The 19037-nt window shown below is 25.1% G+C and overlaps 2 protein-coding genes across 2 annotated transcripts; both read left to right on the top strand.

The window, feature by feature from the left end:
• Positions 1 to 1684: 1684 nt before the first annotated feature.
• On the top strand, positions 1685 to 5708 carry LOC114130515 (EGF domain-specific O-linked N-acetylglucosamine transferase). Its single transcript, XM_027995507.2, has 9 exons — positions 1685 to 2044; positions 2116 to 2304; positions 2554 to 2702; positions 2894 to 3048; positions 3143 to 3417; positions 3541 to 3741; positions 3801 to 3937; positions 4049 to 4151; positions 5374 to 5708. Exons 1-9 carry the CDS (start codon positions 1901 to 1903, stop codon positions 5518 to 5520), a joined length of 1500 nt encoding a protein of 499 aa, XP_027851308.2. The 5' UTR covers positions 1685 to 1900; the 3' UTR covers positions 5521 to 5708.
• Positions 5709 to 7265: 1557 nt separating this feature from the next.
• Positions 7266 to 17257, top strand: LOC114130516 (28S rRNA (cytosine-C(5))-methyltransferase). Its single transcript, XM_027995508.2, has 7 exons — positions 7266 to 7502; positions 7578 to 7718; positions 12621 to 12891; positions 13469 to 13734; positions 15610 to 15725; positions 15789 to 15955; positions 16093 to 17257. Exons 2-7 carry the CDS (start codon positions 7578 to 7580, stop codon positions 17001 to 17003), a joined length of 1872 nt encoding a protein of 623 aa, XP_027851309.2. The 5' UTR covers positions 7266 to 7502; the 3' UTR covers positions 17004 to 17257.
• Positions 17258 to 19037: the final 1780 nt, after the last annotated feature.

The following is a 19037-nucleotide window of genomic DNA, read 5'->3' as shown; positions in this document are numbered from 1 at the left end:
AGCATATTAGGATACCAAACTGAATAATAGGATTCCAATTTTGTTTTGTCAGTTTAAATATTAGAGAGAAATTGACCTATAATCAGTATCATCAAATTTAAAAGTAAGAATATTATTTGTGTGACTGTGTTCCCTCGTCAGTTTTTATGGTATTTTAATTTTTAACTAAAGTATGAATTATTTTAAAGAATTAATAAATTACATAGGTACCTACCTACTTAAAACTCAATTTAACAATTGTAATTTTGTAAGAATTTAATGATAGAACACAGTACACAGTTAATTTTTTTACTTTTAAGTTTGATACTAGGTCAATTTACTATTTTCCTCTATTAGTTACCTAAGTAACTACACAAAATTGAAATAACTTCTAAACATACAATTTATTAGTACCTACTACGGCTACTACATAGGTACCCACCAATGTTGTAATGTCAGGAATGTCACGCTTTAAGAAGGCGGAGCAGTAAATATACGTACAACGTCCTTTTAAACATATTTTTTGTTTTAAATAATTTATAATTTAAAAACCACAATGCCGATAATTATTATAAGTAGGTAGGTACTTTAAAAATAAACGGATTCATACAAAACAAAGATTTTAATTGAGTAGTCATTTGAATATTTGATTCAATTTTAAATACCTAGCAATGTTAGGAATTTAAAAAAAAAAAAAAAGTATGCAAATGCATTGAAATTTGAGTCTCAGTAATATCTTATAAATAAAATAATATTTTGCAGTCAAATTAGTATGTTAAGTAATTGTAATTAATGCAAATTATTAATAAAAGAAATAAAAAAAAAAAATAAAAAACAAGGAATTTGTTTGTAGTGTACCTGCACTTAGTGTAAACCTAGGTACATATTTTGTACTTGAATGTTGGATTACATAAATACAGCCGATATAGGTAGTTAAGTATAGGTAACCTACTCAAGTTATACTGTAGACTTGCATTTTTATATAACATATCAAATAGTGACTATAAAATTGTTCCAGTATCTATATATAATTATGTAGGTAGGTATTAGCCATTAGATAGCACCTAATTAATAGGCAAAATAATAAACATTCGTTTGCACATTATATTATATTAATATTATATTACCTATATTATATAGGTTCCTACTTATTATTAGGTTTTTTACTTCTTAACCAACTCCTCTTCGAAGACAAACCAACACATAAGTACATTAATGCTTAGAGAATTTTAATAGCAATTACGATTTACTAATACGTAAGTTTGAGATTTTCGTGTTCAATGTTTTCGAAATTTACATAATTTAAAAATGTACCTTCTTAAATACTTAGGTAGGTACCCAGTTAAATTTATTTGTGACATAAATTCCATCAACTATGTATTAAACTGTATTAGGTAGGTACCTACTTTTGTTTTGAAATGATTATGACCCATAAGTTATAGTGATCGCTGTTACTCTTTTTAATGAATAATATTAAATTTAATAATAAAATAGGTGACATAATTATTAATTTAATACGGTATCTACTTGTTGATTTTACTACTAAAACTTTGCTATAGTACCGTAGTTCCGTACACTATAGTAAAGTTATATAGGTAGATACGTACGATGTTTTCTATAGTTCTTTATACTCATTACTCAACCGTAACGATAACGGAAACATTTTGAGAACCCCTCCTCTGACTAAACGGTTTGTACGTTTGAACTAGTAAACATTGCGCTGTCGCCTGCCCATCGGCCGTGGTTATTTAGTATTTATTATAACCGATTTCCGAATTGCGTTGCCCGCCAACGACTTGGCAATGGACTACCGCCTACCCCTTCGTGACTAATATTTTTATTACACACGACTCTGCCACGACGATGATGACACCTAATGTATAGTTTAGGCATTGACGATCTTCTCTAATGAACAGTCGTCATGTTGTACCTCAAGATCATAGCTATACCATGTTTCGTCTTGTCGAACCATGTCGTTCGGCCAGATGCAGTACCGATGGATTTGAACGTTCATCCAGAGCACTTACCATACATGTTGAACTCAATAACGAAACATAATAAAACTGTAAGTGACGGTAGTTAAAATGTATATTATACACTTGAATGCACGGTTGCTCATACTTATTCAATTTGTAGCGCTGTTGGGGTTATGAAAATGATTGCGATACAGAGCACCGCTATTTGGATCCTGTGTGTCCAGGTCCTGGAACTAGCTGGGCGCCAACTAAACGAGATCAAATTGACGCATTTTATGATCAAGGAGATTTCGGTTATGTAAAACAACAACGAGAAGAAATCACATACATGTGTGAGCCAATAAATCAAGTAATGTTTTATTACACTTGACTCATATTTTCTAATGCAGTTGTACATTATGTGTACAAGTTATAAACTTCTGTAATTTTACCGTATGCTACTTTTATGCATTGTTGTTTTACTTGTTCTAGTATAAATCAGGTTTCAAAATGTAGAAATATTCAATTTATATTTTTTAATTATAATAAATTGTTGCTGATAATATCAATATGTTGATACTATGATAGTATTGTTAATATTTTGACTTTGTACCTTCAGGATGATTCTTCATTAGAATGCACAAACCATTTGAAGTTTTGTCGTGGACATAATATCATGATAAATTTTGAAAATATATTAAACCAAAACCACCCGATACGATATCAAATGGATGTACTTACTAATGGTCAAATTGGTGGAAAATGCAAGTAAGTGTAATTCTAATAAAACAAATAGAAGAAAAAAATGATAAATTTGATTAATATTTAATTATTTAAAGTCAATGAATTGTGATTTATATGTGAATAAAATTATACAATATTTTATTTACTTAAATTTATTTTTAATTTAACACAATTATACAAGAAAATGATTAATATCATATGTAACTCATATATAGGTTTCATAAAGAGAAATTAGATGCTCAGTGTGATCATCTGAGTCCATTACAGTCTTGGAGTCCTGAATTAAGGTTTTTTACAACAATTGATCAGTATCCTGGAAAATGTGATTTAATTATTACTGAACCCACAGTTATTATGAAAATAGACGCAAGTAAATACTTTCAATTGTAATTTTAGTTATTTATAATTTTGCTTTAATATTATAGTATGCATTTAATAGTGTTTTTAAACTTTTATTTCATTAGCTGTGAATATGTACCATCATTTTTGTGATTTTTTGAATTTATATGCATCTCAGCATGTGAATAGCTCAGGAGCTAGTATGTTTTCAAAAAACATACACATATTAGTTTGGGAGTCATTTGCTTACGAATCTGCATTTAGTGAGACTTTTCAAGCATTTACAATGCATCCAATATGGAATTTAAACACATTCAGAGGACAAGTTGTTTGTTTTAATGATATTATCTTACCTTTACTACCACGAATGATATTTGGGCTGTATTATAATACTCCATTGGTAATTATAAATTATTTTATTTTTTAAATGTATAATTGTTCATGGAAAAATTATGATTTACAAGCTATTTAATTTATATAACATGCCTAAGAATAACATCGTTTGATAATTTTTATTTTTTAGATTGATGGATGTGAAAATAGTGGTTTGTTCAAAGCATTTTCTCAACACGTGTTATATCGTTTAAACATTGTCCAAAAACCAAATGATAATGGAAAAATAAGGATAACTTTTTTGTCTAGAAATACAAAATATAGAAACGTATTGAATGAGAATGAATTAATAACTGCTTTAAAAAATCATTCACAGTATGAAGTAAAAAAGGTATTTTTACTTTAAGTAATGGATTACACAGTTGATAAACTAATCAAAATGGTTTTCAGGTTGTTTATAGTGGGAACATTTTAACTTTTAAAGAACAAATACAAATAACATATAACACTGATATATTTATAGGAATGCATGGTGCTGGGTTAACTCATCTATTATTTTTACCAGAATGGGCAGTGTTATTTGAACTGTGAGTATGATTTTTGCTAATAGAAAATAAATATATATTTGCTGTTAAAATATATATTAAAGTAGATATTCATTACTATATGTTGGTAATTTTTATTATATTTATTAACAGATATAATTGTGAGGATGAACATTGTTACAAAGATTTAGCTCGTTTAAGAGGTGTTAAGTACATAACATGGCGTGATATAAATAAGTTTAGTATGCAAGATAAGGTAAGCAATATTTATTCTAACATTATCTAACATTAAAACTTACAAAGCTAAACATGAATTGCTAAGCTTAGATTTGTTATGTTACATACTTGTAAAATCGAGACAAAAAATGTGGGTGTAGTATACTCCTAAGAAGACGTAAGACCCATATGTGTTTTCTTCGTCTTACAAGTGCGTAACAGCAAATTTAAACTCAGCAAATCACATTTAGCTCTATTAGTTTAAAAATTAGAGTGAATTGACCTATTATAAAAATGAATGGTAAGAACATTATCCATGTTGATATGTAGATTTTTTACAATTATTCAGTTTTTATGTAAGTAATGAGTATTTTTAATTTATGCTGTATTATATACACCATAGATATAAAATAAACTTATTCTATATATTTGTGATGTATGCATAACTTGCTAAAAAATTTAACTATCATAAAAATCCATATATGAACACAGATAATGTTCTTACCATTAAGTTTCATAATAGATTCACTCTAATTTTTAAACCAACGGAGCTAAACGTGATCTGCTGAGCATAAATTTTCTATGTTATGCACTTGTAAGACGAAGACAACTCATATGGGTTTGCGTCTTCTTAAGAGTATGCTACACCCACATTTGTTGTCTTGATTTAACAAGACGGGGACAACATATGTTGATATTACATCCTTTTAATTATATTGATGAAGTGGAATTTCTTTTAGAAAATATTATTCTGCCAAATTTGTAAGCATAATATAATAATATAGTATAATATATAATATAAAACATTTAACTATAAAATATGGAAAATTGGGTATCAATTTTTTTCTTAGCAAGCTCACTCCTATATTTTTTCCTTTTATAATGAATTTATTCATCCTCATTTTGAAATTCTTATACATAATATTTAAAGACCATATTTTCAATTATTAAGTTTTTTCATACTATTTGTCTTGTGGCAATACCAAATTTTGTTTTTCAAATAAGAATTACATTTTTTGTAAATTGTTAATTAGACCTTTTTGAACATTTTAATGTATTAAAATAAAAATTTGATATAGCAGTGTCAGTATTATTAAAATATACAAAAGGCTTTAAAAATAATCTTACAATTAATTTGTTTTATATAAAATAGATGAAATGTTGATAAATAATATTAATTACTATAATTTTGAAACTTGAAAATATTAATTTCAATAGCTTAATAATTATTTAAAAATTAATTTGATAATTGTTTGTTGTAGGGTCATCATCCAGACCAGGGTGCGCACGCCAAGTTTACCAATTATTCTTTTGATAAAGATGAATTCATAAGCCTAGTGGAAGAAGCTGCTACACATGTAAAAAAACATAAACACGGTTATAGTCCTAAATTACATGATGAATTTTAATATTTGTTTGTTGTGCTTTATTATTAACTGATTCTTATGTAATTTCGCTAATTTTTAATGTTATGCTTGCACGTTAAGACATTTTTTACTTTATACTTTAAAATATGTTGTTTGGTTATTTTTTTGTTTTTATTATGTAATTTATCACTTTTTTAAAATAAATAATTTTTTTTTTTTTATACCATTGATTAGTTTGTTATAATTTTATTCCCTTTTATTTATTTAATTGTGTATAAGTATGAGGAAACTTTAGTAGTACTTAAGTTTAAGATACATTTAATAAATTCATTGCTTTTATATTCATTTGTTGTTTTTATCAATATTGGGTAAGTAAATTATAAGTTTTATTATATGACATCAAATGGAATATTGTTAAAAATAAATAGTTTCTTAAATAGCAGACTCTTGTTATAAACTCAAATGTCTTTAAAATTTACATAAAACAAGTACAATCAGTAAATAGTGATAGATATGAGTTTTATATATAAGTATAAAATATATATAATTATGAGGCCTGGCCATAAATATGCAGTACGATACTAATAATAATATAATGTAGATATTTCATATATTATATTTGTAAAAATGTGATTTAAATAGCAAAAAGGTTAATTTATGCAAAAAGAGGGTAATTATATACTAAACTAAATCCAAGTTTTTATTCGAAATTGCTTATAAAATATAATAATTATTGGTTGATATGAATAAATAGGTACTATCTTTAATAATGCATTATATCGCTGTAGAAATCCTATCACTTTTTATTAAATATCTTGAATTACTTATATAATTATAAAAACAAGTATTTCCCAGTACACGTTAATTAGAAATTTTTTGTAATTATTTACTACTACGATAGGTGTACGTAGACTTCAATCAGTTGAGCCTGGAACAATTAATATTCTAATACTTGGACAGTGCCCTTAATTTTTTTTAACATATTAATGTACATGCTAATTGTAATTTAAAAACTGTGTAAATAGAATCAGTTGTATGTACACAAAAAATAATGTACTAATATCTAGACATATATTTTAGAAGTTAAAATTTTTCATACAGGTTTGGTCAAACCTATTATTGTTATAATTATATACATATCTACTCAAATTAAAATTTTTATTATGGCCTAAAAATATATCTCTAAAGTCTTACTCTGGGATAATTTAGTTTTCAGTGGTATTTAAGTGCTAAAAAATTAATAATAAGTAATACAACCATTTAACATTATTCAGACATCAAGGGTTCAGAAATAATCAAAGCATTATGACTTTGTTGTGTACTCGTGAGTTGATACAAATATTCTTTACATTTATATTTACAACTCGATTATTAGAAACATTCCTTGTAAAATACCATATTTTGAGTAAATGTTACAACTAATGACTACTGTCTAATAGTAATAATATAATTTACAACCTCATCACGTCACAACTCAGTACACAATAATATTAAATCAATGGATAATTTTGAAATCGTATCTTTATATATATATCATAAAAAAAGTAGTACTATAATAGTAGTATTAATAGTAGTAAAATATAGTAAACTATAAGTATTATCTAAACTCTAAAGCTGTGGTTGTTCGAGTTGTTATAAAAAATGTTAGTTTTTTTATCAGTTCTCGTTGTTTTCACGTCGATATTATTATTATCAATGTTATCAAAAATAAATTATTATTCTTTTATTTTGTGATACAAGAATCGCGGAGACTGTGATTAGGCGTTAACAAATGTAACATTGAGATAAGTAGATACTAGATAGTAATATTGTTAAATAACGAGTAAAACACGTGCATATTAGGTATACTGATTTGTTTGTAATAACTAATAAGTTTGCCTTGTGTTAAATTTTTGTCACAACTTATTTTCGTTCATGTGATTCACGAGTTATTGAATTCGTTCAATAAAAGTTCGAGAGAATTTTAAGGGACTTTATTACTTGTCGTTTCGCGTAAAGGCAGTAACAGCTTTAAATTTGTTAATGTAAGTATGAGGCCTTTGAATAAAGTACCCATGAATCAATGTATTTATTAAAACTTATTGTTACTGTGTTTATAGATGATTCCTGAAAAACCCGCCACAAAGATGAATAAAAATCAAGATAAAACTTCTGGACTATACAAAATTGCTGCAAAAATAATTAAAAAAGTCAAAACTGGAAGCAGCTATAAAACTCAGCTTTATCAAGCACAGTATCCGGTAAGAACTTATTAATTTAAAACTTAATTTAGGAAAACAAAATAATGTACCATCTTATAAAAATGAACCATATCAATATACTAGGTACCTAGTTATCTGAAAAATGTAATATTAAGGATTTTCTGATTCTATTTCCATAAACTTCAATTTATTTTGTGTTTCTGTGCATCATCTGGTGAAAAATCTTTAGCCGAATATGAACACTTAATTTCAACGATTGCATCATTTTCAATAAGGCCATCTGGCGATGCAGCCAAAAATGGCAAATTAAAATCTACAAATAGACTAGCTGGGAGTACTTTTAAGTTGTACATGGTTTCAAACTTTGGTTTTGCTATTGATTCAAATTGAATTCCGTAACTAAATCATGACATAATAAAAAATCAAATCAAAGTATATTATAAATAATTCATGAAATAGAAAACACGATTTACCTAGTAGCAGTAGTTTCATGAATATAATAGGATTGATAGAGAATAGAAATTACAGTGTTTTTTCTAATGGTAGTTTTACACATCTTGCAAATTTTACCAAAATTGGATGCTGTTAATCTGGACAATCTTTCTTTTTCCTTTCTTCGTTATTTGATTGATCAATAGTTCAACGTTCTAATTTAAAAATATCTCTGAAAATATCAGTCTTGTTTAATTTTAATTTTTCTAAAAATTGAATTTTTTTGTCTTCAAAGTCTTCTTTTGTCATTGCCAACGGTTGACAACCGAGTTCTTCGTGTATAGCATTATATTCGGAATCCAGACCAAAAATGATTTTTTTTTTTATTTTTAGTCTTAAAAATAAAAATAAAATAAGAAGATATTTTTAATAAGCCCATCATCATTTAAAAATTATAATTATAGTATAATATTATAAATTACCTAGGATTAATTTTACTATTTGTTTTTTCAATATATCTCCTTTTGTTTTCATTGACCATAAACTATTTTGTATACATTCCCAGGCTAAAATTGGTTAACTTCTTATAAAATTGCCATAAATAATTTGGTTCATAATTATACGTAAAGACTGCAGTATTATACCCTGCATTATAAGATCCCAAAAGTTTAATATTAAATATTCCAATAAATGATAATTATCCAACCCTTATTTAATTTAGTTAAATTGTTGAACCAAAGTAACTAAAAGAGGAATAAGTGTCATGAAAAGATAAAATTATATTTATTTTTAAATGAATAAAAAATATTGTAGTACCTAAATAGATAATAATATTTATTTTTCAAATATATTTTTCTTATACCTTATTGCATTTATCATGAAATCCAAATACATAAAATGGCCAATTTAAAATATCAATTTTTAATAACTTTACTTTTTTGTTCTGAGGCAAGTCCATGTTTTTTTAAAATAATATGATAGCTTTTGTTACGGAAAAATTTAAATCAAAATTAAATAAATAAATAATTTAAAATTAAATTGAAAGTATAATAAAAAAAAAATTAAGATCATTTATATTTTTATAATTTATTAACTAACCGTAGTCTAAGTAATTTTTTTTTTATTTTAGTTCTTATAAATTCTGGTACAATTAAACCTGATGCACTTTTTCTTTTTGTAGATAAATCTCTGAGACAAACAGACTAGTTACGTGAAATATGATTGGTGCATTTAATTTTCTTTACTATAATTTCATTCCCGTATGGTTTTGCTATTTGAATTTTTTTAATAACACTACTATCTCCATCCCTAATGTTTGAATATATATCAAATTATGCATTTTAACACTTAGGCGGAATCCATCAATAATTATATCTGCCTCCATAGCTGAAGATGTTCCCAACAATTTTTTAAAACATTCATGTTTTGTTGGAGGTCTATTCATTGTTTTAGCTTTTTTGCATACAGTGCAATATTTTTTACGTACACCAATAAATAAAACTTTTTTAGTTTTATATTCCACAATACACGCCTAGTAAAAATTTATTTTATTTTAAACAACTAATGGAGTTAAATTTTTAAATAAGTATTAATTTTAATCACTTTGAAATACAACAATTTATTTAATTTTTTGATTTCATTAAATTTTTTAAAGTACCTAAATTACATATTCTAAATAGTAAATATTTTACTTACCACGCCAGGTAATGCATTATAATTTGATCTGTATGATCTTTTTGACCACGCTCCATCGACCACAACACTTATCATAGGTATCCCATCTTTTGATACATCTCCATTCTCAAGTGCTATTTTGGCTTCTTCTTTAGGAGCTTCTTCAGTTGCATCCCAGGCAATATAATTCATTTTTTCTCTTACTTCTTCGTACAATTTTTGATAAGTTAGGTTAGACATACAAGGCATATTAATTAAGCTAGCTGAAAATTGTTCAATATTGGAATAACCTTGACCATTATAAACAGTTGATGCTACAATAGCCAAATTAATTGGTACAAATTCATCTGTAAATGGTTCAGTCCGTATAACTTTTTCTTTATGGCATACTTCACAGATAAAATGAAATTCACTTAAAAACCTGGACTGTATTTCTTTTAAAGTCGAAAGTTTAAAAATGTACAATCAAATGGATTTTGTTTAATTTTTGTAATAGTATTTAAAATATGTTGTATGTCTACTATTCTCTGGCTACTGACAATACATTTCCTAAGTACAACAACAATTTTAAAAGATAATATTTTGTCATTTGGATATAAAATATGTATGTATACACATTACACATATAAATATAATATAATAAATAAATAAAAATAAAAAATAAATTAATAAAAATAAATAAATAATGTTATAAATATAATATTTTGTGTAAAGAAATTGTAAATAATAAACGAAAATATACTAACTCGGGAATTGAGAATGAAGTCTTGTTATTACTTGAATAACTCTGTGAATAACTATACTCCAAACTTGACTCTCCATGTTCAGGAATTATTGTATTAGTAGATCTGATTAATTATAATAATAATTTTTCAAATAAACATTAAATTATTATTCAAACGATTTTGTAACATAAAAAATTATTGATTCTGAGCTAAGTAGGCTTTATGTAATTCGAGTTTTTAAAATAAATTGTTAATTTATTTATATTTAATTACATTTAAAATTTTTTTAATTTTAAGTGCCTAAAAAGTGGAAAGTTTCAAATGTCTACAATTATTTTTTTTAAATTACAGTGAAAAAAAATAAAATCATTGATCCACTCCATGCTCAGAATTTAAACAAAGAACCAACTAAACTAATGGAATAATATATTCACTTACATAATATTGTTATCATGACTAACTGTGTTGTCGACAGTACTAACTGAAGGTAATATTTCACTCGGAAGAGTATCTAAGTTAGAAATATCCTGTAAAAAAATATAGCAAAATACTAAAAATAAAATAAGTTTTAAAATCTTACCTTTTTAAGTAAATTTTCTTAATATAATGCTTTAATGCAACACAATACAATTTTGACAGTCATTCGTAAAATTAATATTGATAACGAAAACGCGGCGATGGGTTGGCTTAATGCACACCCATGCAAGTCAATAAATTCATTGGATCAAAATTTTCAAAATCATTTTATGAATAAGAAAGACCTACTCAACTGAAAGAAATTTGAGTACTTTTAAATGTCCAATTTCGAAAATATAAAAATTTTTGAATTGTTAAACAAGTTTACTTTGCATCGGTCGGAGCACTTTTTCAATTTCATCAAATTCCTGACAAAAATAGATCAAATAGATATAATTGAATTGTATACATTTTTAAATTTTTAGTATTAAATATACTGAAAAATATTTAAAATATTAATTATATGCTCTGACCGATGCAAAGTAAACTTTTGATGAAATATTGATAGGGTTTGCAGGGGCCTTAATAATATACAAGGTTATGCAGTTGTATTGGTACTCATCTAATATAATTTATCTAAAATAATTAAATAATTGTATCTAATATAACTTATAGATAGATAATATAGTAAAATGTAATATAATTCAAATTTATTTGAGATGTTTGTATGTATCTATCTCAATTTCCAAGCCTTCATAGTTAATGTTGATGTATGTCTTTTTTAAAAGTCGTTGAGAGATATTGATGTTTATGATTTGGTAGCTTGTATAATACTTTTCTGTTTTTGTACTGGACTGAGAAAAATTATAATTCTATTATTATATTCTCATCATTCAATTTATGGATGTGACATAGTATTAAAATTTGTTAAATGTGTTAACCACAACATCGTTATACATCTCTTTTATCTCTTGCCTTAAATATTAGTTTCTTAATTATTTTGTATTAGTGAAAACCATCAATTCTCTTTTAAAAACTACTAAAAGTGAATGTTTAGTGAAAGTAGAATTTTAGGCCTATTTATATGTTTTATATCAATGCATACTCCATGCTGTTATACCCACATATTGTGAATATTGCGGTTCTATCAGACTATCTCAAAGATGTTTTAGCAATAAAAATGCATTTCAATATAATATTCAAGTCTATCACAAATAAGGTTTTACAGACCCAGGTATAATCAAATTATTGAATGTTTATTGACCAAAGAACAAAATAAAAGACAATCGGTTATGGTATTAATATGTTAGATATTTATTTAATAGAATCATAAAATACATTGTTAAACTCAGGCTTTCTGTAGTAATATTTATCATAAATTTATTTATAAGTATTTTTTTTTAAAGTGTTTTAATACTTAAGTGATGTGATTATTTTTAATTATTGTATAGTAAATAAGATAAATTATTGAACAAATTAGGGAACTTTTGTTGGATATACATTTGGTATTTCAAAATGATAAAATATGTTCAAAATTAATTTTTGTTTAGTTTAGTGACTGAATTTTTTTTATGTACAAATATAATTAGTTTTTCATTTGTCCCTTCTATCCTTAATGCTTATACAATTTATAATATTATGATTTTTTTTTCAGAATAAATTAACATTGAATGCTGTATTGATGAATGTTTTTAAATGGGAAAAGGTAATAGATGTATTAGTAGAAAAAAGCAATATTTTGGAAAAAGAGAATAATATGGACCGTGATTTGGTATATGTATTTATCACTGAAATGATGTGGTCAAAATTTGGATTAAAAGGCAATGCTAAAAATATATTGGCAATAAAAAAATATAAGAATGAATTTTTAAAGCTCATGAAAGAACATGATTTAGAAAAACTATCTGGTTCCAAGTATACTAAAGGTACAAATAATATCATAATTTATTTATTAAATTTGCCTTGGCATATATAAATTATATTTGCTAGTTTATCAAGTTAATAGTTGATTAAATATTTATTTTTAACGTAAAAACTTGAGAAGAATACTTGTCTTTTGTTATGTGTATATTACATTTGGATTCAGTAAAATTAATTTTGTTTTGTTAGATTTAATTTTAGTGAGAATTAACCAATTATTATCTAGGTTGTTTTGTTCTTAAAAAGTGTTATGAACTTATAAGTTATAACAAATAAAATAATATTACAGTTTTAAAATCCTCATTACTCACTTAAAAGTTAAATATCAACTGACTCCACTAAATGCTAATGATAATATTCTTACCTTTGATTTTTTAATGTATTAATTGAATTTGATATTAAAGTTAACAATACAAAATTGGTTTTACTAAATAAAAATTTGGTATTTTATACATTTTTAAGTTGGAAAGAACACTGATACACGTGGACATAACATTTTATTAAGACAATTATTTTTGTATCTACTGACTGTACAATGTATATACTAATTTTTTAAAACTTAAATGTATTTATATTTTTCAGTTTTAAAACCTAGGTTTTTCCGCGTTAACACATTAATGACTACAATAGAAGAAATATTAGAAAAATTATCAAAACTTAAATTTAATAAGTTAGAATCACCAAAATCGTATGCTGAATTTTTGGAATTAATAAAATCTGATAAATTCAAAGCAAAAAATGTTTTTGTTCAAGATGTTCACATTAAAGAATTGTTAGTTTTCAATTCAAAAGTGAAGTTTTATGAACTTGAAGAGTACAATAATGGATCATTAATTGTTCAAGATAAGGTAAAAATTGTATTTTTAAATAACATTGAGTATGAATATATGGCATCTAAGTGAATAGTTAGGCGATACCTAAGTATCAATTTGGATAACAACATAATACGAAATACTTCGTAGTTATTTTATATAGGTTTACACCAGTGGTACGCAATATGGGAGCCGCAACCCCTAAGGAGGTCCTGAAATTTTATCAGGGGGTCGCCAATAATTTTGCACTAAATGAAGAAGTTATATACTAAGTATATTATTTTATAGTTAACATAATATAGTCTTACATAATGTTGGTAGGAAGGGGCGAGGGTCGTATTATCAAAATAAATAATTTTGGGGGTCATGGATCAAAAAAGGTTGCCTACTACTGGTTTACACGATAATATAATACTCTCAAACTACAGTAATATATTATCTATGCACAACTCTGGTCACCAGTAATGAATGGGGTGCCTATGTGGCTATCATCAATGTGCTCTAACCAAAAGACTTCAAACCCCATATAGATACAATAAAGCATTTACAATGTGAAATAATTGAAATATCTATTTTACCCAACTTACCCTAATAAAAATAGTTGAAACTAAATACTAGGTATATCCTTTAATAGAAGTTTTAAGTGTTATAAAGTATTTGAGTGTTGATTTTCCTATATAATTTTGAGTAATAATTACATACTTTAAAGATAATCTTCCAATAAGGTTTGCTATCAATACAAGTTTACTGTATTGATTACTGAATTATTAAATACCTTCTTTCAAATATTATTTTCCAAATTATGTTAAAGTATTTAGAATTGTTTTAAAATAATTGATCACCAAAGTCTTATATTTTTATATAATACACTAGTTCATCTCTTGTTAATAAGATTGATACAATAACAAGGTTATTTTTACCAAACAAACATTTATTTGATATAAATGAAACAATGATTTAAATTTATCTTCGCTAAAATAAAATATAAAATCAAAAAAAACAAATAAAAAAATTTATGCATCTTGATAATTATTTTAAATTTGAATAAAGTAATAGTTGGCTATAATGAAATATTAATACATTTCTTTATTACATTACAATTAATAATTATTTTATTAGTATTTTATAAATAACTTAAATTTAGTTGTAAAACTTTCAAGTAAACTTTTACTGATATTTATTTAAATCTAAGAAATTTATGGTAAAAAAAAAACAAATCTCATTTAACATAATACACTCAATTATGAAAAAAAGTATTTAGTTAAAATTTTGTCTTAAATATTTTTTTAAAAATAAAATACTTATGTTAATACATTTTAAAAGTATTTTTACAACATTGAAAATTAAGTACTTGTATGGATTGAATAATATGTAAATGCCTTAATTTTAAAATCAAATAATAAAAAACATAATGCAATAGTACTATTTGGTATATGAGAACTTTATGCTTTTATTTTTTATTGATACCTAAAATAAATAAAAGATTCATTTTCATGCTCTCTATCTTTAAGATATCAAATGAATCAGTTTAAGTTGTATTGGTCAACCTATTGTACTAAAAACACTTATGTTTTCTGGCTTAAGAGGTTTTTTATTATTATACATTTTTATGTAATTAAATTAATATGTCATATTGTCACGATTCTGAATATATCTATGTATATTTTGTAAGAAAAAATAAACTTTATTTTTAAAATAGTTAAAATGATTTCTAATTAAATTTACAATAATAACTTATTGACAGTTAAGGTTTAAGCTATCTCAGTAGGGGATGCTATAAGATATCTTGTATCCCTAGTATGTACATGTATAATGTGTGTATAATACAATGTATTTTTAACTGATTTATTTTTTTGTATTGTCATATGTCTTAAAATGTTTTAGCTGTTTATTTATAATTTTTGTTTATAGGCAAGTTGTTTGGCTGCTTATTTATTAAATCCAGAACCAAATAGTACTGTATTAGATATGTGTGCTGCTCCTGGTATGAAGACATCTCATTTAGCTGCTATTATGCAAAATAAGGGGTGAGTTTCTTTATACACTTTATATGACATTTTTCTTAATACATTTATTATTATATTTTATAGTAAACTCTATGCTGTTGATCGCTGTAAAGATAGATTCAATATAATGCAAAAAATGTTGGAAAGATATATGGTACAAAATGTGGAAACATTCAATATGGATGCATTGACATTTCCTTATTATGATGATGTGAAATATATACTTTTGGATCCATCATGTTCTGGTTCTGGTAAATATGATTTGTTTATAATAATTATTTCTATATTTCTTTTTCAATTAATGTTTTTATGGATACATTTATGATAATTTATTTATACATTTTATTAAATTTCAAATATTTTATATTATATAATAATGATTTTTCAGGTATTGTGGATAGAGTTCGGAATGATTCATCAGAACAAAATCAAAATTATTTTCAAACGAGATTAAAAAAATTAGCTAATGTGCATGCCCAGTTATTAAATCATGCATTAAAGAGTTATCCTAAATTAGAACGTTTAGTTTATTCCACATGTTCAGCAAATCACGAAGAAAACGAAGCTGTTGTTGATGAAGCTTTATCTGTTAATGGAAAATTTAAGCTTTTAGATTGTACTAAAATAGTGAAAGGCTGGACTAATAAAGGAGTTCCTGGTTTTGATTGTTCTGAAATGTGTCTTAATGCTATTCCAAGTGATGATTGTACTAATGGATTTTTCATTGCTGTGTTTGTTCGTCGAGATTTAGAAGAGAAAGAAGTTGTCAAACAGGAAAAAAATGTTGAAGATATTGTTGTTAAAGAGGAAGAAAATATTGTTGATGAAGAAGAAAATATTGCAGACAACGAAGAGGAAAAACTTATTGAAAATACTAAAATTATTAATAAGAAGAATAAAAAAGCTAATAAATCAATTGTTATTAATACTGACAGTAATGTAGAGAGTAAATCTAATATAAAAAAACAAAAGAATATTGAAGATAATGTTGTTGTTAAAGAGGAACAAAATATTGCAGACAACGAAGAGGAAAAACTTATTGAAAGTACTAAAATTATTAATAAGAAGAATAAAAAAGCTAATAAATCAATTTTTATTAATACTGACAGTAATGTAGAAAGTAAATCTAATATAAAAAAACAAAAAAATATTGAAAGTACACCAATAGTGAAAAGTAAAAATGCAAAAAGAAGAGAAAGAAGGCTCAAACTTGAACAGTCAAAAGGTAAAAATAACCAAAACACTACAAAAGTTAAGAAACCCAAAAAAACTAAAAAACTAAAAACAGAAGAAATTTGATTCTTGTAGTATTATTGATTTTGACTTATATTAATTTCATTAAAACTTATAACTATTATACTTATTATAGACTATATTTTTTTAAAAACTTAATGTTGTCTTCTTAAGTATTAATGATATTTTTACGGGTTTGATCTAATAAATGCACCAATATTTTTTTTGAACAGAATTCATATTTGTATTGCGCAATTTTTGAAAAAGGCTATCTAAAAACTAATTTGTTTCATGGTACAATAAAGCCAAATCTATAATTTTGTTGTATACTTTTTCATATTAATTAGGTTTAATTATGTTTTTATGTTTTTATGTTCTATTTCTTTTTTTTTTTTAAATAACATTTATCATAACAATAACCAGTTCCTATTCAATTTGATTGCTTGTGGATGCTTACATATGAATAGATATATTGTATATTATACATTTTTTTTTTACTTATTCACAATCAAATTAAATTTTTGATATTAAAAAGTAAAGTGGTCAAGTGAGTAACGCTCTGCTGTATAGTAGGTCTACAGTACACTGGTATACAATTGATTAACATAGAATATAACTTTACAGTAAAAATTATAAAATTTAAAATTTAAAAATTAGGTAAAATAAAACAAATAAATCTATAAAACTATAATATTATATTATAGGTATGTATGGACTAAAGAGTAATAAATAGGCCGTTTATTGGTAACTTCTTTGGTAATTTGAGTCTCTGGTATCAATAATTTGTCATACATCATTTGACCAGTACTTGGCCATTTCTATTGCCTTCTAATATAACATCGTGAGGTCCTTTTCACTGCAGTTAATTGGGAGTAGGTTATTATAATGGATGTATTAAATTTGAATCCAATGATAGGTATCATAGTATACAAAAAAACGATTTTGAACGGAGATGATTTGTCAGCCTAGGATATAATTTTCAATAGTTGGTATAAAAGTGGTTTATGTATTAATGATTACTTTAGACCTCTGTTATGCACCAAGGATATTCACTTTGCCATCGGAAACCACCCCCGAAGTTAGAAATTGAAGCATTATTATTTATTTCGACAAGTTATGCTGTACACTCGTCATTCACATACGCGCGCACAAAACACATACATAATTGTAAAATCAATACATTTATCACTTCGTTCAGAATCTAAAATAAATTATAATGACTAGTAATATTTTAAAAAACCTTAAAACTCTGTAATACAAAATTACAAATATCAATATTTCACTTCAAATATAGTATAAAGTATAACACTATAACGTAGCTGTGTTAAAATTTGATTGCTAACATTGATACTACCAGAAGTGAGTAGAATATATAATTTCTTTTATAGTTTAATTAAAAGAGATAATAGTAATTGAATTATCTGAATATTCATTGACAATCAACGGTTCACTTACTACTCATCAAGGATTACATTTTACTAATTACAGCAGACATAGTAACAAAGCATATGTTTCATTGATGCAGAAATTATACTGTTTGTGTTAATATATTATATATTGATGAATTGAATAGTTAAGATACTATATCTACGTTCAAAAATATTGTAAAAATATTGTTATTTTTGGAATTCTTTTTGAAAAATAACAATTAACTCCTTAAAGTCAGAATAATAAATTTCATTTAATAAAATATGAAAAGTATGCTGATGGTTTCTTTAACATTATTTTAGTGACTCATGATTATTGATTTGTTAATTACATTTTAGAAAACCATTAAATAAATTAACCAATTTAATATGCGACCTAGGATTAGAGTTAGGGTTTGTAACTTTTTCTAATCGTTAATTAACTTAATGTATCTTGTGTAACCATAAAAATCCTTATTTTTTCAACTTTGGTGATATCGTTTTTGTTTTCATTACTATGATGATTAAATCACATTCATATTTAAAATGTAGGTAGATAGCAAGAATAATTAAAAATATGGGTAGTAGGTATTTAAAGTTTAATAATATTTTAATAAAAATTGTATGGCGTACTGCCGTGCGCGTATACCGATTAAAACGATACCTACGAAAATACTATGAAATTAATGCATTG

Source organism: Aphis gossypii, chromosome X, assembly GCF_020184175.1.
Source record: "Aphis gossypii isolate Hap1 chromosome X, ASM2018417v2, whole genome shotgun sequence".
NCBI classification, from domain to species: Eukaryota; Metazoa; Arthropoda; class Insecta; order Hemiptera; family Aphididae; genus Aphis; species Aphis gossypii.
This window is presented reverse-complemented; position numbering and strand designations above follow the sequence as displayed.